Source organism: Idiotropiscis lumnitzeri, chromosome 4, assembly GCF_059441095.1.
Source record: "Idiotropiscis lumnitzeri isolate Australia: NSW breed Sydney's pygmy pipehorse chromosome 4, RoL_Ilum_1.0, whole genome shotgun sequence".
Lineage (NCBI taxonomy): Eukaryota > Metazoa > Chordata > Actinopteri > Syngnathiformes > Syngnathidae > Idiotropiscis > Idiotropiscis lumnitzeri.
The window spans coordinates 6652980-6678537 of record NC_142394.1 but is presented as its reverse complement, the minus strand read 5'-3'; the positions used below and the strand labels follow the sequence as shown (position 1 = coordinate 6678537).

At 38.9% G+C, this 25558-nt stretch overlaps 1 protein-coding gene across 5 annotated transcripts in view; it reads right to left on the bottom strand.

Moving 5' to 3' along the window:
- Window positions 1-25558, bottom strand: part of il1rapl2 (interleukin 1 receptor accessory protein-like 2) — a 298580-nt gene that overhangs the window by 37941 nt on the left and 235081 nt on the right. For all 5 annotated transcript variants that reach the window (XM_088294330.1, XM_088294331.1, XM_088294335.1 and 2 more), the window contains one exon: window positions 4471-4545. In XM_088294330.1, coding sequence (XP_088150456.1) covers window positions 4471-4545 — 75 coding nt within the window. The remainder of the gene's footprint in view (window positions 1-4470; window positions 4546-25558) is intronic.

The following is a 25558-nucleotide window of genomic DNA, read 5'->3' as shown; positions in this document are numbered from 1 at the left end:
AATATAGTGAGACAAAATTATATAATTCAAGTATAAAAATGAACATTTACATACACATTTAGTTATCATATGAACCTGGTACAGAAGTATATTTTCTATGTATGTAAATGATCTAGCGGTGTAATTATTTAATATGTAAGCTAAGGAGTAGGACTAGATACACTTTTTTTTCTTCCAATTTTTGTTTTTATCTTGTAATGTGCTTATATGTTCAATCAATCAAATCAAATAAAACTTTGCCTGCACAGCTCTTTTGCATTTTTCTAAGAAGGAAATTCCTTCTAACCTTCCTTTGTTATTATCATTTATTTCCTATGTAATTTCTTAATCCTCATGTTTTTTTTAGTCACTTGCAACAGTTTTGTTTCTCTTCTTCACTGTATGACATGGCGAGAACAATTGCAAACAAAAACCTTGACTTCAATGAGGAGCATAAAAAAATCCAACTTGGAATAGTCTGATGCACACCACTCCAAGTTATCTTTCTGACGATTTGAAAGGGAGGGAATACTGACACGGGCATGACCATTTTAAAGGATGCGAATGAGGAGAAAGGAAGACAGTGGAACTGTTTGAGATAGTGGCAGCAGTAGATGGAAATAAAGTGAGATAGAAGCGGACACCTCACAGGGACAGAAGGAGACAGACACTGAGATAAATGCTATGGGGGGTAAGACCGAGACAGGCGGGGGGGTGGTACAAAATATACCATCTTATCTTCACCCGTTTTTCACAGTCAAACTCTCACTGGTATCTTTTACACTTGTGTGCGTGAATGTGTGCGCTATTTTCCTCTTCGATATACTTCATGGAATGATGACAGAGGGTGAGGATAGAGAGGAATTTGTCCTGAGGGAGTATCAACAGACATTACTTGAGAAATAGGCTTAAGTGACCCCAGAAAATAAAGTGCTTATTGTGTAGCCGGAAGAATAATCTGTTCTCAACCTTTCTGACACTACACAGACACATGAAAAAAAGAAAATAAATAAGAACTTTGCCTGCGAGCAACTGGCCAACTTGCCAGATGCAGTGTGTATTAGACAAACTGTTGTTGCTAATTTTCTGAATTTGGTCTGCACAGCATTAGTATTCATTGAAAATCTTTACTTGGCACAAAAATCTAATCTTGCAAGGTCTCTTGCAAAATTACCCAAATGGACTATTTGGTCAGCTTTTGGAATTTATGAAGGCCTTTCTCCTGAATATTTGAGGAGGCGAATCCACCCACATCCTAATGTTGATACTGATCCACACTTCGATCAAGCACGGTACAAGTAGTGTCTGTGTGGGAACATGATGTTCTCTAGATGACGTTAATGTTGTTATTCCTCTTCAATAGAGGCCTCACGCAGTGTGCAAAACAAATTCAAATAAAACACATAATATAGAGACGGGAATTCCAGAAAATAAAAAGATTTACATTTCTGATAATAAAGCTGCTAAATCATTGTCTTTTACTTACTTTAATGATCCATTTATTAATTGGACGTGCATTTGTGTTTAAAGTTTCCCCAACTTCACCAATGCATTCACAGCCTTTTATTAAATTTACAAATAGGTTAAGCAAGCAAATACAAAATGAGAAGACTGGCTAGGAGCACTTGTAGGCCAAAACTCACATCAAGTCCCACTCTGATTAACCGGGAAGTTCCTGAAATAACGAACAAGCCCAGAGGTGCTCAAACCTTTTCGGCATGCAAGGTAGGTACGAAATGAGCAAGTCTAAATGATCTACTTACTCTATGTACTTTGTATTTATTTATGTCAATATATATATATATATATATATATATAGAGAGAGAGAGAGAGAGAGAGAGAGAGAGAGAGAGAGAGAAAATTGTTTGTATGTACAATATATATTGGTGTACATTGCATAGCGACACAACTCCAGCTTTTGCATATAGGCAGTGAGGTATGCAACATGATACCAATTATTGTGTAATCATTGTTTTGTGATAGAAAACATCATTAATGTTGAAAAGTATTTTGATAATATTGTATCACAAGTTGCTCCATGATTCAGACCCATCAATATTTGTTGGATGTGTTTTGTACAATGATTAAAATGTGATTACTTGGTTGTATTCATCTTCAAGCAGTCTCTTAGACAGGCAGGTCCATCAGCGATTTGACATCAACAAACCGGTTCGTCGAGTGCAGGGGTGGGCGAGTTAAATGCCGGAGGGGGCCACAATTTTTAATCAGTGCTACTCACGGGCCACATTGGAGATCGCACTTATGAACCAGATGTATGAGAAAAACGTCAGTTGCGATATAGACAAAATAGGTGCATGCGTGCAAAATATGTGCTCTTAATAGATTTCATTTTTCAAAAGACAATTTTCAATGCATGTGTAAAAGAGCCACTATCCTAACCCAACAACAAAAAATTTGAAGCAAACAACAAAATAAACAAATTCGGTGATTTTCTTTTTTTCAATTGCAAAGGGCTCTCTTGCATAAAATGTCCCATTCAAGGATGGCACAAAACTGAAAAGCAATCTAACATTATGTGCAAGAACAATTTTTTGGCATTTTTTCACAAAAACCTACTGATGCAAAATTATTATTACATTATTGACGTACTATGTTTGTCCTGTGTAACATTTCATGAATGATGAAGCCGACTGAAGTTGTAATATAGGGTTAGTATAAGATCGTATAAGTTCCTGTTAACAACTTAGCCATGTCTGCCATCTAGTGATGATATTACGACTTAAATTTATGGTATGGCAATCACGAATCCGCATATTCATGTTTTTTCTTCCATTTAAAAAACAAACAAACTGTGGTCTGACTGCCAGTTGGCTATCCCTGGTCAGGTGACTTTAGTAATAATATTTAGGAACCCACAAATTGAATGAATCATTTATGTTTAAATTATGTCAATCAAAATGCAATGCCTCATGTAAACTGAGAAGTGCAACGAAACATCACATTATATGGTACGATATATTGTGAAAAGTTGAAAGCTATGTCTGTTTTTCAAAACACATTGATTTTATAGCCCCGTAGTTTTATGTTGTTCGAGCTTTGTAGTTTAAAAATGCCAACTATCAGGTAAGAAAAATGTTAATCCCATTAACCCGGGAGAAAAGCACATAACCAAAATTGTAGATGAATTCCGCTTCTGAGCTACTTATGACAAGACAAGTATTAATTCAAAACCATGTTCATTCTCTTTAAGCTGCTAATAGATTGTTTTACAAATGCAGCTTGGGCCCACCAGAGTGTTTTTGTAATGGAGGATGTCCCTCGAACTCCTCAAGCTACCTTCATTATTCATGGATCTTATTTTTTTTTTCTCCATTGAAAGTTCCGTGTACTACTCATATCTCCAATCAATCTTTAATTATGTATTTCATCTGCCTCCAGCCCACATTAATAAGACAATAAGGAGTTAAAGGAATTGCCTTGATTACCCATGGTATTATGGAGTGACGGAGATCAGAAAAAGATGGCAAAACGGGAGAGATGGGACAAATGAGTGAGTACGAAAAAAGGAGGAATCAACTGAATGGAGAGGACACGAGAGTAATTAAAAACACGGTAGAACAATTAAGTGAAAATTTGAGTAACAGATGGGAATGAACCAAACAAACAAGGCAACTGTGCCGCTGATGTAACGTCTCCAATCTTAAAACAATTTCCAGTGTGCCCGTACAGTGTAAATGAGTGTTTTTATTGCTGTAGGTATGAGACTCTTTGATTCCCATTAAAAGGTGTCCCTGCTGCAATCAATGTAGAGGGGCCCCGGGGCCTATTTGCTTGCTACTACATCAATGTGGAATTAATGACAACACATAAACAGCCATACTCGTGCGTGCATCCAAACAGCTTTCTGCCTACAGTGCTAACATTGTCAGAGAGACCGCTGCACAGCAGGCGATGCACGCGCACACTCGCACGCGCACTCAGTCATCCTGCGCTGAAGCACAACACGCACCGCACAATTTCCAACACAAGTAAATCTGGAACAAGCTTAATGACAGCCTTCCTGCGTGTCATTATAGTGCCTACCTAAAATTTCTTCTTGAACTCGCCTGCTGCCATTAGTAATATTTCCAACAAAATTGTTTCATTTTGGTTTGTTTGAGTCTGAGAGTGAATCTAACTTATTGGATGGGTCGCCAGTCAAGCAGTTTTCTTTTGGATTGATTGATTCATTAGACTGAAATTTGATGTTGCAGCAAGCTGACAGTGAAAACCTTTCATAGTTGTACTCTATAAACAATTTTGACAATCACCCTCTTTAAGAAGTATTGTTTCATGTGATGCATATATAAAGACATACACATTAACAGTATTATATAGAAGATTGATGGAATGATTCATCTTTAAGAAATCAATACAGAGATAGATTGTGGATGAAACCGTATCATTTGAATGGATACTACTTACATTTAAGGGAAGAAGAAGGGCACAGTGGGCACTGTTTAAAATATATGGTGTCTTGTTGGTACTCACCGGGTGTGATCTCTATCACTGTGTCTTGTCTCTGCGGAGGGAAAAGGACTTTTGGTGGCTGAGTAGTCTGGAGAGCTGGCGGAACAAGCAAAGAGATGATCAGCGCTGCGTGAGCATTTTCATTTACGTCCAACATCTTGTTACAAGTTTCTCATGTGAATCCTTTATCGGAGATGGAACCATTTTCAATTAGTTCAAATATTGCCGTTTGAATGAGGAGGACCTACCGGCACATATCAACATCTGTAAAGAAGTTGAAATGACTGATGATGCCTGTTCCTGTGAGAATTTGGTGTGATTTCATTTGAATGGTAAAATAGTAAGGGAAAGAAAACAGACACTTTGAAAGAGTGTCGTTTTAATTTACTGTAAGTTAGGTTTTGGTTGGTCGGTTGATTATTTAAAGAAGGCAGTAGTGTCACATAGGCCAAAGAAGCACCCATTAAATTTGATTATGATCAAGGAAATTAGATGGTTAAAAAAATATTGAGAGTTGGCACCGACTTTGAAAAGCGTGATTTGAACCCAAATAGGACTGAAGGATTGCCTAAATGAGTGGTAGGCAACACGTGGCTCCCAAGCCGCCTGTGGCTGACAAAAAAGCTGACCCGAAAGGTGGAGCTCTCAATTTTTTAGTTGAGCTATGGTCCCATGCTCATGTATGGTAATGAGCTGCAGGTTGCGACAGAAAACACAAAATCGCAGCTCTAACAGAAATAGTGCAGCAAAGTAAAGAACTTATGTAGATAGGTGGAGAAGATCTTTCATCCCGGATGTGCTTAGGGGAGAGACACGGCTCCTTCGCATGAACAGGAGTCAGATGAGGTGCCTCCAGGACGTTTCCCTTTTGATAATATTCACTTTATGTCCCATCCCAGGATATACTGGAGAGACTATAGCCATTTCAAATATGCTATTCTGTCTGTTCTTACGTCCTGATCTCATGAAATGTCATCAGTCGTCATCCGAATGAAAGTATGCATTAACCAAGAAAATGCAAAATATTCCTGTCCGCTAGTTTAAAGAATGAATTGGTTGGTGACCTGTGAAATCTCCGGCCAAGAAAACATCCCAAAAATGCTTTTGTGCTGCTATTAAAATAGCAACAGCAGAAGAAAGGATTCAAGTTTGCAAGCTGAAATCTAGTCACATGTCACAACTGTGATCAAACGGAAATACGTCAGAGCCAGAGGGAACGTTCACCCAAACATAGCAGTGACATTTACAACCAGACTACTGTTCTTTGAAAGTATGTTCTTGAGTTCATAACATCCGCTTACTCTGCTTCTTGCAATTGACAAAATGCTGAAGTCTGGATTATGGAATTCAGGGTTTTGCTCCGAGGACCAAACTACCAGATAAACAGAAAAAATGAATGCAGTGGAAGTTTATTTAATTATTTTTTTTTTTACATTTTTTTTCATTCACCCAATGAGTATGTATTTTTCATCTATTTTGGTGAGAACCGCGGTCTAGCCTGGACTGTTTGCCAGCCAATCACAGTGTTCATGATGAACTTCTTAAGGATTATGACAAAAGATTTGTTTCTAAATGTCTTCCTGGTTCTCAATGTGTAGGGATTCAATGATCACATTTCGGCTTGGAGGGTTGTGCATGGACACAGGAATTGCATCGACGCAATGATGCTCAGCGTGCAACGGTATACGGTCCAACCCAGCCAATAAAAGTCATTGTGAAAAAAAATAAAGAGTTTTAAGGCTTAGAATTTCAATTCTTGGCAAAATGCGGACAAACACTCACTCTACCTTTTCTATGAATAACTTGGGGAAAAATGTTTAAGAAACATTGAATACAAAATTGAAAAAACAAATTGACGAATATGTGAATCCGCGGGTGCCGAGCCACATTGAATTTTTGAAGAATTCCTAACTTCTTATCCATTTGTAGGAAGAACACATTTACGCTATGTATTAAATTCCCATTTGATGTTACAGATGTTGTATTTGTTACTCTTGATAACTCTGCATCCACATGTAATCTCCTCCCTAATTGTGTCTATTGACCAGCACAGCTAATTACTGAAACCAGGTTGGAAATGTCTCATAGGAGTTCGACTTTATATGGCTTTGCTTGTCAAATCAAGTTTGACCTTTTCCATGCAGGCAGTGCAGAACAGTCCAGCACATAAGGTCAGACAGAGCAATAATCACCAGAGTCTGCTTTCATAGCTTCTACCGCAGTCAGTGCAATATAGAAATGTGATTTTTTTTTTTTTTCCTGAACTTCACGTTGTGGAAAATGTGTTTGTGTATGTGTGTCCTCAGATATGAATATTTGTGAGTGCCTGGCAGTTTCAGAGCACAGAAAGTTACTTTTACATAACTGAAGAGGACACCAGATGCTCCAAATGGACTAAAACAAACAATCTTGTGCTGCATTTGCCTCCTCAAATAGACTTTCTCTGTTGAGTGTGTTTGACCGTCTACGCTTCCTTCCGTATTTTAATTTTCGACAAGTCTCAGGACGGAAACCTTCTTTTAAAAAAACGGGGGCGGGGGTGGGGGACAATGGGCATTAATTAAATTTGAAACAATATTCAGAATCCTGAGCCCAGCTCCCCGACATGAGGTTAATTATTCATGCTCTGTGGCATATAATGTTTTCCACAGCAAATGAAATTAGCACTTCTTTCTGACCTTCTGCCGCTTGACATCCGGTAAAACTTAATGTACCATTTCTTTTGACACTTGTCATATTATACTTTATAATTCTTTTCTAGGAAATGTTGCTTTATCATCTTCTTCCGCCAAATACAAGTCGGAAGCATTTGCACTATGTGGAACTTAAGTGCTGCTTTGACAAATACCCTTTTAATTGAGGTGGACATTTGCTGAAAGATGCAATAATTGTCTCGTTTTTTTTTTTTTTTTTTAGCAAATGAAAAGTGTTAGACTGTGCATACAATACATTCATTGCACTCAGGTCTGTGTGAATCGGAATTTAATGTAAATCCAAGAAAATTTAGGGCTCGAGACTGCACAAAACTAATCTTGTACAACTATCGGCATTTATAAAGAAATACAAAAATACAAACTTTAAATGAAGCAAAACTTACAAAATATTAAATACTGTACTATATTCTGCACTTGAAACTGATTTGCCCTTTGACAAATGATAAGAAAAGTGATTTTCTTTTTTATCCTAATCAAAATGTGCACTGTTTGTTCTTCTAAATTCATGGTCAAACGTTTCATTCCTCAATAGTTTTCCAAAGCAAGCAAGAAGATTGCACACGGATACATGCCAATGACATTGATGGGTGTTTCAATGTGTAAGTAAAGCACACGTTAATTAGTATGCACATTGTGTGTTTACGTGCCTTTGTGAACTCTAAGCAATACATGGGCAAATGAGGTCAGATACATGGCCATTACACCGAAAGTGAGTGAAGTCCAATTGTGAGGTACTGTACTGTAAAAGCTTTGCTGGGAGGACTTGGCGTGGGAGCTTTGTAGGAATTTGTGTCTATTCATTTAGAAGAACATTGTAGATCACCTCCAAAGTGTTTGATGGGACTGAGGTCAGCGCTCTAAAAATCCTCCACACCAACCTAACCCAAGGATACCTTGCTTTGTCCATATATTGTATAAAAGAAAGACAACCAGTAAACATACGTAACAATTAAACAACCACACAAATAGCTAATTGTCATCTTCCTAAAATTAATTAGAAGTAATTTTGTTTCAGTATTTGCAGAAAACTCGCACACTCAATCATCCAAAAATGCAATCTATTTTCAACAATTTCATTTCAGGGGCAGGACTGCATTAAAAAAATGACTTCCGCTTTAATTTTAGGAAAGTGACAATATTAATTAAGTGGGTTTATATAAAAAGTAAGTTTGAGAATATTTTATTATGTATCCAGCGATTCTTTGTCGCTGATAATTTGGCCCAGACAAACAAACACTTAAAGAGTCCAATGGCAGTTTGAACGACAAGAATAATATCTGCTCAAACCATGACGGAAGGCTGCATGGCATTTGTGTTTAGTAACCTTTCAAGTATCATTTAGCTAAGCTGGGTATAGCGTCCATGCACAAACAACAAAAGGAAACACAAAACTAGCTCAGGTGTCTATTGTCATTACAATAGATCTAAGAGTTTTCAAACATGGTATTTAAAAAAATAATAATAAAAAAAAAAAAGACTGGGTATTGAGGGCGACAGCGGGAAGTTAAATCAAAGACTAGTAATGAGCTGTGTTTCTTTTTAATCTTTTCAATTGTGGTATGATCATTTTTTCTTTGTGTTTTCTGGAGTTTAGTGTTTTCTTGTTTTGTTTCATGTCATTATCTCCATCAGCCTCATCAGTTCTGCTCCTATTGTGTCCTCCTATCCTCATTTTCTCATTAGTTTGTGTGCATTTACCTTCTTGTTTCCATGCACTCTGTTTGAAGGTCCTGCCGTGTCGTGTATCACGTGTCATGTTCTCTGTAATGGTTGAATTTGTCTCCTGTATTATTTGTGCTCCCAGCAGTGTGTATCGAGTTTCAGTGTTTGGCATTAAAATAATATTGATACTGAATATTTGATCAAAAACATATTACAATTTGCAATATGTGTGAAACCTTCCATAGGATCACTGAGCAAAGATTAAGAAACAAATATTTTTCAGTGCATGTTCTTTTGCAGTAAATGGTCAAAGAGGTGTGTCACAAAGGTTTCAGGACTGGTGGCACAAGATATATTTCAAACGCAAACTACAACTATTCCGAGTAAGGGCCTGATGATCAACCAGCACGTCACAAAGGGAACTTGTGACTTTTGCTTCATTCAGTGCGAGAAGTATGGAATCAGGTTTGTGCCAAAAGAGGAGCAAACACAACTTCTTCTTGCAAATTTAAGCTAGATAGTTAAAATGCAACACAAAGTGTACAGAAATAAAAACAATAAATGGAAAAAAACAACAACAACAAATACACAGAACCCCATCCCTTCTGTTCCCATGGAAACGCATACACACGAAGTATATTAAGTGAGAGAAATGGCAAGGCGCCTAGGATCCAGGAGAGGAAAACAATCTGTGGGAGAATTCCGCACCGGGAGTCGCCATAGTCAAGCTAAGACAAAAATGAAGGATAATAGGAGAGACAATAAAATAACATATGATAAAATGTATTAAACTGATAAATATCTGAATAGATTAAAGGAATAAGAATTAAATATTGTTAAATTAATGAACGAGTGAACGTATAAAATACCACAATACATAAATAAAAGTGAAATCAATTAAAGGCGAAAGTCAATGGGTGAGTCTTGAGCCTCCTTTCAAAAATATCAGCATTCTCAACGATCCCGATGCCCTCTGGCAGGCTGTTGCAGAGGTGCGGGCCTTGATGGCTCAAGAGTCTTTCTATTCAGTTTTTGTTCTAGCTCGACGAACCATTTAAAGGCCTCTGCCAGAGGACTTGACTTGACGTGACAGAGCCAGATGACCTCGGGGCTTGAGTGGGTTGATATGATAAAAGCTAATCACAAAGACATGATGAACGAAGACCTTTAGGCCATTTAAAAAAATTGTTAAAGAACCTTAAAATCGATCTTCAAACATACGGGTAGCCAATGCAATTCATAAAACCGGTCTAAGTTGCCTCTGCTCACTGCTCAGCGCCAAGCTCAGGTCAGCTGCCGAGTTCTGGAGTGGTTTTAGGTTTGAGATACAATTTTTTTGGGTGGGAAAGACTGGAGACCAAGAGATTGCAATAATCTACAGTTAATGACAGGAGATAAAAGCATGCACTGGCACCTTTGCATCGTGTCAGTAAGTTTTGTTTATTTCCTTTTGGCACAAATGAGATTCTGGAGTTGTGGCAGGACAACTTGTAGCGGCTTCACAATACACCTTTTAGCAATGCTCTGAGCATCCAACAACTCCTGGCTGAGAAGGGCATGGCTCTTTGTGATGTTTCTCTTTCCCAAGCTCAAAGGGACCCTCAAGTCGTAGATGAGGTCATGGACGACATCAAGATGGCAGCAACAACGGCGCTGCAGAGGATCCCGGAGGAATCCTTCCAGAAGTGCATAAATGTGTGACAGAGAAGACTAGGAAAGTACACTAAACTCCAAGGGAATTACTTCCAGGGGAAAATAAAAATATACTTTGTAGTTTGGATTTGAAATATTTCTTTTGTGATATCAGTCCTGGAATTGGAAAAAAAATCAAAACGCATACCAGCTGTTTGATTTGGTGCAGCATTGTCCCTCTGCCACTCATGTAGTGTCATCACTGAATGAACCTCTTTAAAAAATCATTACCAAGCTGCCTTGACACCAGAGATCTCTGTCATCTCAACATGTGCCAAGAATATCTGATAGATGAGTCATTCAAAACAGCTAAAAAGTCTGTGCTAAACAGAGGGCTGATTCATGGCAGAGATTATGCAAATCTATCTTAAAAGGTAATGTTATTAGGATCTGGTGTTTTGTGAAACAGAAATTAGCATAATTCTGATGCAATAGTCCCTCTTAGGAGACATATTTGGCGAGACCTGAGCCTGTTACAAATTGTATAAAGCAAAAGTGTGTTTGAGGTTCAACGTGCGCGTGGCACAAACGCTGATGTAACAGTCACACGCACACAAACACACACGCGCGCACACACACGCATACAATATGTATTCATCTCAGTCATTCATACACTTCAACCAATGACCACAATGCCGAAGAACCTTATTAAGGAGACCTTTTCCGTCCTTTATTCCACACAAACGCACACACTTGACGGATCAAAGGCATGCAATGCAAATTAAAGGTTGAGAGGAGAGGAAATAAAGCTGATGAAAAGAACGTAACATGATGCAATTGGATGATGTGAATGAAAACTGTATGGTAACGTGCTGTGGGGCCATTACAAGTGTCGAAGGTGTTTCATGATAAAAAGTGTAAGGGGTGTTCCAGTTGGTATAAAATGTGTACAGCAACAATGAAACAGAAAATAAAATGTAGGAATAATATACATTGGGTGCATGTCATGAATAATTCTTTCCTACAGGCGGGGGGTAAGGTGTCATCTCTAATTCAGGGGTCACCAACCTTTTTAAAGATGAGAGCTACTTCTTGGGAACTGATTAATGTGAAGGGATAAAAGTTTAACTGTTATAAGAAATGCTTGAATACTCTTATTATTAGTTCCTGACCTACTGTATTTGATATTAATATTAATAATGATATTAGCTCTTTTAAAATCACCAAAAGAAATCAGACCTATATTTTTATGTAGTTTATTTTTGTACCCATTAACATAGTACAAAACAAGACAAAAACAATGACATTCAAACACCGCCCCACAAAATAAGCAGAAAATCTGCCAATTTTGCAAAGTATGGTTAGAAAGTGAAAAGTTCTTCCTCTACTTCAGATATATATTGTTATATGCGTGACGGGCGGAAAATTATTTATATTATTTTCCTGATTCATTTAGTTTTTGTTTTATAAATCGGCCGATTAATCGCTTATCTGAATGTTATTCGGCCAAATATCAGAATCAGCATCAGGCAAAAAAACATCCATACTGGGCAACTCATAACACTGATCATGTTAGTGATTTGTCATATTTAGGCAACAGATAAATATCTATATGTAACATTTTATGTTGATAAATATCTGCTCGTGATCACATTTTCAAATGATCACCACAACATCGTGCTTAGAAATCACCATCACTGGTGAACTATTTTTAGAACAGGCCCTAATTATTTTCCTCAAAAACAATTTGGCATCCCTTGTGTGGCTGTGAGAGTTTGAGACTCAGGTAGATGGCAAATTAAATATATTTTGACTTCAATTTCTTCGACAAAGAAACCTCTGCAGTTGAGCTGTCTAAAGACTTTGGGCCACATCGCAACATGATAGAAAAGTTTGGTGACAGAAACATAAAGTGGATCATCCCATTTCAAATCAAATTTGACCAGATTGAAATGTGCTTCAGCGTAATAAAGGCAATTCAAGCCAGCTGCTGATGATTCTCTCTGGATAAATTGATCTTGAGTGTCTAACAATGACAAATCCATTTGGCCAATGACCCCAGTGATCTCAGTCTGAGCTGCAGGCTCAAATGTTGCATAGGCGGGAGACAATGAAAAAGCAGGGAGAAGGAGATGAGATGAAGATGAAACCAAATAAATAAAAAGGAGGCAATATCAGGAAATGTTGAACAAGGACATACGATGAATGTAGTCAGGAAACGAATGTGAATGTATTATTTTGAAACAGCCGCCTTATTTCAACCACAGCGGGCATTGCTGCCATAACAATGTCGGTTGTTCCATGTGTACCTGAACGTATCGCCGCTTTCATGATGACAAATTAATTGAGCATCGGGCAGCAAGAGGATTTAATGGAACTGATGCCAGAGACATTTTTGTTTCCATGTAAATGCTACGGTTTGAATAATTACCCAGCAAGCATCACAGCTGGGCTTGATACTTGGCCTGCGGACAGAATCCATCAATCATGCACTGTCTTGTGTGCATTTCAGTATTGGATGCTGTCATCTGCATTTCGGTGAATACGTATGTGATGCGCTTACATTGTTCTTCATGCCAGACTTTCTCAGTGCTTGCAAAAGTGCCTGTTTTTGCCACTTGCGAAAAAAGGAAAACATTTATGAGCCCTAATTCAAGAGGATTTCACATCCATCTGTCTAATCGTTACACCGCCTGTCCTTATTAGAGTCACAGGTGAGCTTGAGCTTATCCCAGCTGACCGTAAGTCAATTGCAGGCCACGTGTGCAGTAGACACACAATCGTTCCTGACAGATGTTCACACATTCATTATGTTCGGACATTTTGAGCCTTCATAACTCAACATGTATGGGTTTTATTTGGGGGGGTGGATTTGTGAGGAAGCCGGACTATTATAAACCAAGCATGGGGAGAACATGCAAGTTCCACCTCGGAAGAGAAAGAGAGAGAGAGTGAGAGAGCGTGAGAGAGAGTGAGAGAGAGAGAGAGAGGGAGAGAGCGTGAGAGAGAGTGAGAGAGAGAGAGAGAGGGAGAGAGAGAGAGACAGAGAGACAGAACTAATGTGAATTTTCATGACACATTGCAACTTGCAGCCCTGAGTCCCTAGCGAGGTCACGCCTTATCCAAGCGCCGTTTTACAATTTTCTTATGTTCATTCTCATCGTTAAAGTCCTCTCTTCTGAAATGAAGAGGTATCTAATTTAAAAAAAAAAACTCACATCCTTAAGATGGATGATGATGATATGCGTGCACAGTCAGAATGGTATGTAGGTGTTCCCGTTAAACTTGATGATATTTATGACCTCACCAGGATGTGTTTGTGTGTAACAAAGTGAGAGTCTATCACTGCCTCAGCAATGCTCAACCATTATCGTTGTTCCTTTTTCCACCCATCTCTCTGTTATTTTCTTTGTGTGTAAATGAAAACGGAATATGGCCGAGGCAGTGACAGCGCGTTGACTAATGACAGAACGAACAAGCTCATTATTAAAGGTCTTATCACCTCTCAGCAGATGCACTAACACATGCATTCTCACATGCACACACACGCACACACTCAGTCTATGCTCAATGTCACATATGCATTTGTCATCATAATCTACATCGGAGCGGTAGCACTCCTTTTGAAAAAGCCGCCCAAGGGTCTTTGTAGGTCGTCGCTTGTTACCTGGTTGCCCCAAACCAGACACATGTTCATGTTGTTTTAAACTGCAATGCACGCAAAGGGCAAATGTATTCAGGCCCACTGTCCCTTTCCTACCAAAGCCAGCAGAGGCCAAATTGTTTGAAGCCTCTTCATCAGAGGTCACCAATGTGGTAACCAGCCCAAGAGGACCACATAAGTAGCCTGAGGCCAAGTCTAAAAATAATTTGGAAGTGATGGGACATTCTGGTGTTGTAGTTGTTGAATATATAAACACTGGCGTATATCTATAAATAAAGTGTTGAATATTGATATTTAGTTTCCTATAATGTGAAAAATCGCTATGATCAGTGTCTTCACCGGAAGGAATATCAATAATTATTAAAAGAGACCTAATAACATAAATAAAGGTAATTTGTGCAAATTAATTATTCCAGAAGCATGTATCAAACTGGCAGGCCGTCACATATTAATCAATACCCAGGAAGTAGCTCTCAGCTTCCAAAAGGTTGGGTGACCCCCCACTCTTGATTATCCTGCCCACATAACCTGTGGTGTAAAATGACTATTTTTTTTACTCTTACATTTTATATTTGCTCATTAAGCAGTTAAGACAAACAATCCAAAATGTTGAATAAGTTATTATTTCCGTTAGTTGGTATGTAACACAAAAAACCAACAATGACATTAAAGATGTTTGTTCTCATGTCTGGGTTTTATCACGTTTTAAAAACTAGTGGTTAAAATGTCAAATTATGTTTGTCTGTACTGGGCATTATACACTGATGGAAAGTCAAAAGACTATAAGCAAGGTTAACAAAGTTAAACTCTTTTTAATTCTGCTGGACCGTCTGCAGACAGTCGCTGGTACAATCACTTCACCTCACGGCATCGTAGGCATCGTAGGGTCAGTGTGTATATAAGTGTGCCGTGCAACAAACTGGTGACCAGTTGAGGGTGTATTCTGTCTTTTGCCGAACGTCATTTGGGAGGGGTTCCACGCCCTCCACAACTTTGAGCAGAATAAGTGGGATAGAACATGGTTTGATGTCTGTAGACGGTCATTTGCTCATGTTGGTATGCTCCCAATTCTTGCTCACCCCTTGGCGGTTCCCAGGTGACTGGGTGAGAAGAGAAAAGTTTGAACCTCAGAACTGTGAAGCATTAATAAACATCCTTCAAGCCCATGTTATTTTATTGAATTTATTGTCCATTATGATTGTCAAGCGGAGCAGTTGGAAAAGGTAATGCATCACTTGACACGTCCAACATCCTGACGATTTTCCCAACTGCTCACTGGGATTGTGTGAAAGACAGCAGGGAGAGGAGTAAGCGCTCTGAGATAATCGTAGATATGAGAAAGATAATTAACTTAATCTCCATGGATGCGTGAGTCGCCTAAAGCCTCTGCACTGGAAATAGTGTGTTCCTATCCTAGCTGTCAATGGGGCCAGCAGCATTTAGGTGCGAGTGATTTAAACCAACTAATTAGTCTCATACCGCACATGCATGCTGTCCTTCTTTGTCCTACGCGTCGAAAAATAATTTCAAGTTGCTTTTCAGTTGCTGAGTGTTCTCATATTTGGCATGGCTTCATGAGTGTGTCCCTCGTATATTTCTCTGGATTTTCACTTTCCGCACTTGAGTGATGGAGAAATTCTCCATCTGTCCATCAATCTTTTCCACTATCTGGCCTTCCGGCTGTCAATGTTTACGAAGTGTCAAAGAGGAAAGAAGTGACGTCGAGTGCTGCAGCTGACGGGTGGAGACTGCTTTGCTGCTGATCAAACTGATGAGTGACACCTGTACAGCTGATGGAGTGATTACTTGGGTATAAACATCACACAGCAAAAGAAAACTTTAAATGTGGGCAGACCGAAATTACATGTGGACTGTAAATCCATTCTGGGGTCTTTTCTGTTTAACAGCAACACGCTTCTAAACTGCTGCTTATTGTAACGAGTTCACTGCCTTCATACAGCGCTCGTATCTCAAGTTTGTGAAAAATCTCATTTTAGTCAAAGCAAATACGCAATGAATAAATAAATAAATGAAATAAAAAAAACTGTCACTTTTATTTAAAGGCTCCAATCTATCTGGAATACATTCATAGAAAATATCAGGCCAGCAATTCTGCATTGACGCTTGCCATATCAGCGTCAGAGCATATTTAACAGGACTTCCCATGTCAAATTGAAATTCCATTTGAAGACTTACTCCTCTGCTTTGTGTAGCTCATACAATTTGAGATTCCAGACACTTCGCTGCTTCTTATATTGCAGTGGGAATTCTTTTGATGGGCAGAGTCGGGGGAAGACAAGGAGGGCTTGTTTAACAACGACAAAACTCAATTTGTTTTCCTTTTATCTCACATCAACCACCACCCCGAGGAACACATTCTGTTTTGGTGATTTCCAGACACTCAGATTTAAATGACTCCAGTGATATGCAAATGCTATTTGTATCAAACCGGCTTGTCCTGTTTCCAAGCCGTCAATTTCCTCCATTGTTTTGGGTTGCGAGTGGTGGGGATGACGTGACAGCGGCATATTGAGCATTCCCAAGTCCCAAAAGGATCCCTGTGGGATCTTTTCACAATAGATCAAGTCCAAACTTAGTCTCACCTTCAGGGCTCAGTCGCACTGCTGCTATAAACTCCAGAATGACACAATCTGAGCTTTGGGACTTTGTATGCTCCCTCCCTGAAGTGACAAAGTTCATTAGGAGAGCACAAATAGCTTCTTAAAACTCACATTAAATATTCATTATCTTCAAAAAAAATATTGGGAAAAATGCTAAGAGCTGTAATAAAAGAGAACACATTAGATAGAAGACTTTTTTTTTTAAATACTATAACGTTTTGTTGTCTCTATCTGTTAGCCGAAGCAGGGTTGTCTTTTTTTATTTGTATTAAAACTACATTTTTTTTCTTTACATGACCCACATTACCACACATCTTCAGTCTTGTTTATTCAAGCGACTTATAAACGAATGGCTCTATTTTAGTGACCGGGGTAAATCCTGCGTGGCGCATGGAGTAGCCTGTGGGTTAGACCAAGGGCTACATTCCTCTTTGCGCAATGAGTTGCTCTTAGTGCCCAAATTAAAATCCTTATTATTATCATTATCTTTATTTCTCGCTTCCGTTTGTTTATGAACTGTTTTGTGTTTTATCACATATTACTAATACATTAATACAATAATGAGGCTGAACTTTGGTATTGGTTTTACTTGTAAGTGTGTCACACAAACTTTGGTGTAAGTTTGCTGGCTGGAGGAGAAGGTAAACTTTGTCATGGCTCCATGGCGGAGACACACAGACACAGTCCTTTGAGCTGCTGGCCTCCAACCAGTTTCTCTGTTGTCTTTTCAGCTAGGCCAAACCTGGTTGGAGTGTAATGGAGCCAAACTCATTCACAAACTGGCTGAAGTCAACCAGATAATGGCTATTCTCTCTCTCTCTCTCTCTCTCTCAGGTACGACTTCACAACATTATTTTAGTTAATTGAGGTGGTTACTCATGTGCTTCTTGCTCCATATTTAATGAAGTTACGCTACTGTCCCCCTTATAAATCACTTTAAATCACTCACAGGCACTTTAAAATTAGCTCTCACTCTGATGTATGAGCATTACAATCGCAGCCCATCCATCATCTAAAAATTAAACATGATGATCTCTACTACTATGATAATCTGTTTGTATAAAATGGCTTAAAACTAAAAAAAAAAAAACTGAAAAAAACATCTGTTCTGGCCTGTTGTCTCTATCTGTGCTGCTGTTTTTTGTTTTTTTTGGGGGGAGGGGGAATTACCCCCGTCAAATATTATATTGCATATATCGTACTGTGTACTGTTTGTGCTCAAATTAACAAAGTAGTACCACATATTAGTGGAAACAGCCAAAGTGAACATACTGCATGTGTGTCTTTGAGGTGCACCCGTGATAAGAAATGTTAATAGGCATGCCAAATTGAACATATTGCAGATTAAGCTGCTAGAGGGGGTCTGAGCGACTACTTGGCACCTCCACCTGTAGATCAGATAACAAAGAAGTTGAGCTCACACCACAATGCACGAGACATTAGTGCTCACGTGTGGGCAAAATTCCATTGAAAATATTACAACATGCATCTTTTTTCGTGCACTATTGTGATTTGATTTCATCTAGAGCATCTCTATAGACACACTCGTATGGACAGCAATATTCTTCATTCACCCAATTTAGATTAAACTTGAAACAGGACACCGCTAAAATAAAGTGGAATAAAGTTGGAGAAATAATGCAATATTCTGAAACATTCAGATCAAAGTTGTGTAACCAATGACAGTGCGTCAATTCAAAACCTTCTTTTGTCCAACATTATATGACTACACACACAAACCCCAACTGAAATGAAGGTACATCACACAGACATGGCTAAATACTATCAGAAAATAGTTGTATGATGCAACAGGAGTGAAACATATTCCAAACTCCAATAGCCCATTTAAGACTACAATAGGCCAACCAATGAGTACTAACATAGTGATACATTATTTTCCAATTCTACTACAAATATAACCGTGGGAATCAAGCTCAGAAGGTTGAATACAAATTTCCACCTTGAAAATTTTGTTTATTCAAGCTAAGAGTGCAAAAATATGTGCTTGACGCAAGCAAATGAATCTCCGGCAAAATAGGTCTGAATGCAGACAGCTGCACATTTCTCTATAAACAGAACAACGGCATAAACAGCTTAACAGCAGGTTCACTTTGAACCATCACGGGCTAATGGTGCAATCATTCCATGCTTAGGATTGCGTTTGGGAACAGTATCCATGTTAGCCCATGGCATGTGAGAGGTTTGATACATTTCACAAATCCGTTGATTATATAGACCTTTATTTCGTGAGACTGTTTCAACATCCACATTTGTATCTAGTATTTCAACGTCAAAGTACTCTGAATAGCCCCAAAAAATGACATTGTCACTTCACAATATAATTCGATCAAATTGGCAATCGACACTTTTTGCAATCAGGAGAGAAGCTGACAAGATCAAGGCATTAGATTAAAGGTATGGACTTCACTGTAACATCTGAGTAACCAACCCTATTTTAATAACACAAATGTACTTGGGACAAATAGAATGATGTATAGGAATTTTATTGTCAATAACAGATAGGGCCTGATTTACTAAAGGTTCGCATTGTAATAGCGCATCAGTAAAGTTTTAAATGCAACGTTACGCAGGATTGCCAGTTTGCAACATACATGTAATCGCAATACACTCGGAATCAAACAAAAGATGGATGCAATGCGCTTTCTAGCGTCTCCAAAATAATTGGAGCGGTAGATGTATTTTATGTAACTCTGTAATGTTTGTTGGTCTTCCATGAACACTTTCAATCTTGTCACTTCAAACTTCTGGCGATGGCCAAAGAGGCATTCTGAGTCTGCAGCTTGTTAACAGGAGCACCGTTAACTTCTTGTATTTTGCATACCAATATAAAATTTGTATTCTTTTAGTGTCGTGATGAACTCGTTGCACTACTGCAGCATTATTTTAGTGCAAGCAGACTTGTTTGTTTACTAAGTTAATCTATTCCACTTAAAACATGGAGCCAGCACCTACTCCACTAACTGGAGGAGATTTGGAGAGGGACTCACCAAAGGAAGCGAGAGCGAGGAGATTTAAAGCCTTCTTTCTATCGATCATTACGGAGAACTTAAGGTCACTCGCCAACAAAATGAACGAACTAAGGGTTGTATTTACAGCCGGTGGGCTAAAAGGGAGTGGCATGGCAGCTGCCCCAGACATGACATGGATTTATACCTCACTTGGTTGTCCCGTGGTCTTTTCTGGATCCCAGTGATGCCTGCTTGACATCTGGTTTAAAAAAAGACTCCTGAGGATGCTGTCTCAGTTTTATGCTTGACTTTATTTATGTAGAGCACTTTGTGTCGGATGCATTTGTTTTTTTAAGTGCTCCGTAAATAAAGTTGAGTTGAGTTCATTTGGCGGTAGGTGGTCTCCTGAATGTCTCAGGATGAAAATTATTAGCAGTAGAGTGCAAATTAGGTATTTTAAACACGGCGGTCTACACCACATTTACACATTGTTGACTCTGTGTGCAATCTGGTGGAACATACATTGTAATATATCCATCCATTATCTGTACCGCTTGTCCTCACACGGGTCGCGGAGGGTGCTGGAGCCTATCCCAGCTATCTTCGGGCAGTAGGCGGGGGACATCCTGAACTGGTTGCCAGCCAATGGCAGGGCACACAGAGACGAACAACCATCCGCGCTCACACTCATACCTAGGGGCAATTTCGAGTGTCCAATCAACCTGCCATGTATGTTTTTGTAATGTAGGAGGAAACCGGAGTACCTGGAGAAAACTCACGCAGGAACGTGGAGAACGTGCAAACTCCACACAGGAAGGCCGGAGCCGGAGTCGAACACACGACCTCTACACTGTGAGGCCATCATGCTCATTCTAATATATATATTTTTCATTTTAAATTACCCGAATACTTTGGAGGATGTTAGTTTTTGACAGACAAGAGCACTGGTTAGCATGATGGCCTCACAGTGCAGAGGTGCACGGTTGCAATATGGCTCCTCGAATCCGGCTCCGTGTGGAGTTTGCATGTTCATGGCCATGAACATTTTTCACAATGGTGAATATTCAAAACAGTTCATAAACATGACAACCTACATTTTATTTTCATTGAATAATCTCAGGGCCCACCCCACGCACTAAGCGATGCGACGGAACTCCACACAGTGTGCAAGGTTTTGGCACAAGGTCTCATGAATGGCCGAATCTCGACCACTGGGGTTGCGGTGATTCAAAATTTGAATTATAGCTACACGATGGGGTGACGTTGCAAATTAGAGCCAATCAAAATGAAATAAATTTCAGTCCTAGCTGCCCACCACTGGACAGAACTACAGTAAAATAAACATCTTGGGTTTTTTTTGTGTTTTTTTCCAAGACAGCACTTAACCATATTTATCATTTAATGTCCCTCTGAATGAAATAGTGGTAAAAATATATGCGGCCTAAGTACTGCGCTGCTTAAAATAAAATGAATGGAAGTGAGCCCCAACCTTTCAATATATCCTTATTTGTTTTCATCCTTATTCTCTTAATTGTCTCTTTCTGTAGCAACCTGCGTCTCATCAGCGCACACTGAGTGGCGATATTATAAAAACATAATACAGGTAAGATGAAAGAAACAAATTAACTACCCTTGGGAAGTTTCACTTTAAGCCCTTATCAAATGAAGATAATGTGAACATTGCAAAGGAAGGCACATTAATGAGCATTACGTTTAGACTTCAAGCAGATTTTCATGTTGAACTTTCAGCCTATTAATACACTTCTATAGGGGTCAGTACTATGTGTCAAGGGAAAATGTAAACATAGATGTTAAACACTCTAAGATCCAATAACTATTATACACACACACACTCTCACACACAAGCATACGCTAATCTGTGCTTAATTCTGCCTTCGGTGGAGACCGAATTAGGTTAAAGAAAGTAATTAACTCAACACTCCCAACTATACTGCCAATAAATGTGTGTTTGCGTTTTTTAATTAATATGCTTTTCAAATTGCACTACGCATTTATGGAGTCATTATTGAATTGTTGTGTACGAATGCTTCTATAAAATGCATTGCTATTTTATACACATGAAAATTGCAAGGCTATATCCCTGTGACAATGGCCTCAGGTGTATGCATTAGAGTGTGTCATTACTGATGTGTGTTAATAGAATTTTTTTACTAGGCTCGGGTGTATTGGGAAATTAGAATTTCAAAATTAATTGTGTTCGCCCTAAAGGCCCTTTCCAACATTACTTAACATTGCTCAAAGGATGCCCAGCCTAACTGTACATTAGATAGAGAATGAAGGAAAAACAAATCAATGTAAAGGATAACGTTGAGATTGTTATACACCTCTAAATTGATAGTTTTGTCTGTATATGTATATCAAACGTTGACTGGCCATTCAATTTTGCGGGAAAAGTGTGGAGCAAAACACATTAAAGTTTAGTTCAGACGGCAATATAAAAGATGTTGGTCAAAGGAGTGGAGACAGCATGAGCAAGGACCATGATTGTTTTCATTTTGGATTCCCCCCGTGCTTCCTCACCGCCTCGCTTTCTAACGAGTTGCACGTCACTGTCAACTGGCTGCATGCTCATGTTCTCAGGGTGCAACACAAACGGTGAGAAGTCGGGCCAAAACATTCCAAGGTGTTGAATATACTTCATTTGAGATTGGAGCGACGCAAACATCCTTCCGATGATTTCAGATCAGTCGGTACACACAGTAGGGATATTATTAAATTTTAGATTGGCGCTATTACGGTAATCTGAGTTTATTTTATGATTGTCGGGTCGGGAGATACGGGGCTAAAATCGCAGGGATGGCCCAAACCAATGTGGTGCCCAAGCCAAGATTCTTATGCGTTTGTTTACATGTATCGAGAAAAAATAAGACCATTGTTTTACAAAAACAAAATGTGCATGTGCAATGTCCAATAATTAAAGGATGACATGATCCAATATGACCCATTTTTCACCAGCAAGCTCAATTTATATATTTTTTCATCAAGAATCTAAAATGATTTATTTTTTGTTGTACCTATTAATTTTGGAGAAATTATGAAATAAGTGGCGATTTGAAAAACACCTACTTTTAATGAGGAATATGGCCACGCCACCCTCGGCGCTCTCCATGGTGCTGCAAGAGTCACTAAAGGTACCAATGACAAACTGTCCATTGGAAATCATTGTACTTTCATTGTTTATAACGTCCAAAAACGGTGATTTATTGGCAACAAAATTAATGTGACCATCCCTACCTATGACCACTTCAACATATCAAAAGGACTAACCTCTCTACGGCTGATTTATATGAGAATGAGGAACTGTGGAAGTGAGCAGAGTTGCAAAAATGTATGCTGTCAGGACACTGCTTCTATGCTAATCACGGTGAGGATACATCGCATAAAAGCACAAGTCGGGATATTTACTGAGACTAAAGTGGGAATGAGTAGACATGCAAATTTTTTGGGATGACGATTAGGTCGACGTAACTACATTGCACAGCTCCGGGCTACGGGTACACCACTCAATCTTTCGAAATTATGTTCAGATGCCCTTTGCTGCTTAGCTACATAAAAATAAAAATGGTGATTTGTTGATTAGCCATCATACCATTTTGGAGTCCCTGGCGCCTGAAGTATCTCCCTGTCGGCCTTGGAAACAAGTTTAAGCCATCAGAAACCCAGCGAGTGGCTGTTTGCAACCTGCTGTCCATCACGTTTACCAAACACTACAGCTTTTCCTCCTGTGCTCTGCTGCGACGCAAAAAGGAGGTAGACTAACACACACACTGGCCACTGACTTCATCCATTTTGTATCACTGACTGGTTTTCAACACTGAGTGAAGGTCAAATGATGATACAATTTGAGTTACTGATACTTTCACAGGAACTGCACAGATGCTGAGCTAGACCACAAGACAACTTTGATCACATCAGACCCTACTGCCATTAAAAAGGTCAAAAGATCGCAACAAGTGACTCGAGTAGAGCCATAGACCCTCTTATTGAACCTGAACTGCTCCTCAAGGGTCATGGTGAAAAAATAGGATTGAACACGTTGTTCCTTCAGAGAAGGGTTGAAGTGTCCTTGAGCAAGTTACTGGAGCCTTAATTGCTCCTGATATCATTAATCATCCGTGTGTGAAAGTGAGTGTGGCTAAGGCCACTTTGTAAAATGCTTTGACAACTATTTGGTATGAAGGACCTACTGTATTCACACAAACTCCATTTCGGCACATAAAATTTATAGTTGTGTAATTCAAAAAGGAGGACAATCAGGTAAAAACAGGAAAACTGTTTCTTTTCAGTCTCTTGGCAAGCAGCTAAACAGTGAAGTAAAGTGATGATGTTTGATACAGTGTGTGATGTTCAACAACTCTTGTGTTGTTGTTACAAATTTTGGCTATGTGAATTCCCAAAACATGTTCAAAAACAGGTCAAAGTTTTACAGATTAATCTCAGTGCATGTGTATCGTGTTGGTTTTACAGATGTGCAGTAATTTAGATCAGAAATGCGGCAAGAAATATCCTCTGTCGATACATGCTTAAAACAGATGGTAATGTTTTTTTTTTTTCATTAATTAATTTATATTTTGCTCTGAGCTTGAACTAACACGGCTGCAGCTGGGCAAGACATGTATTGGAAACAACTCGGGGCAATTTTATTTTTTCCTGTCGTATCCTGTAGTTGAAAGCCACCTCGGGCAACCCATACAGAGGCAAATACACAACCCTCTTATTTAGTTAAGCAACCCAGAGCAAGACTTCTACATAAAATCTGTCCAACATTTATCAAGGCTGCCCAAGCGTAATAAGAGATGGATACGATGGTGTAGCGTAATACAAGGGAATAAGGCCGTTGCAGAAACAAAGGCCCTGGGGAGAGGAGAGACCCGAGAGTGGAGAGAGATGTGAAGACATTAACATGAGAGATATAATGGGAGGAAACATGGGCTGGAGAAAGACAAGGAAAACATATCAGTGAAGCAGAACAAGAATCACGTACAACTTGTTTGAATGAAGCATTTTACCCTCTTGAGTCTATTCTGCTCGAACAACATCAGTATATACAGCATTTCTAATCCTGCAGTAGATACCGCATTTCTAATCGTGGACATATAATCCAGGAACATTCTTTTCTTGCCTGAGCTCATTCTATGTTATATTTAGAATGCCACATAAAAGAAGAAATTTACCAGCGTTTCATGACACAGTCTTTTCTTATTGAAAGGTTGTAAGAATATTTGCATTTGAGGGGAATCAGCCAACTCAAATAAAAGATGATGAGATTTATCCATTTGATTAATGATTTGCCTTGTATGGGGGGGATTGGATTTAGCTCTACTTATGCAGTTAAATCATCATGATTCACAAAGCATAGACAAGAAAAAGCATCAGAGTATATGAATGAATATAGTATAAATATTTACAGTTATGCAATTATTATATAACATGTAAAATAATGAAGACAGAGTTTGTTAAGAACAAGCTATTTATTCAAATTGTTCTGGATTTAAAGGGGGAAATGATAAGAAGGATAGATTAAGTAAAATGAAATATATTATCCATCCACTATCTGAACCGCTTCTCCTCACAAAGGGTGCGGGGATGCTGGAGCCAGCTATCTTGGGGCAGTAGGCGGAGGACACCCTGAACTGGATGCCAGCCATGTAGCACAAAAAAAATCTGATTGGATGACTCTATTGCTGTTGTTGTACTCACTAACATTTTCATTTTCCAGGTGGAGGACTCTAAGGCAAAAAGCCAAAAGTGGACAGAAGTAGCGTTATATTTCTATCCATTGACTCACCTCACACACCTATACATACACACACACACACACACACG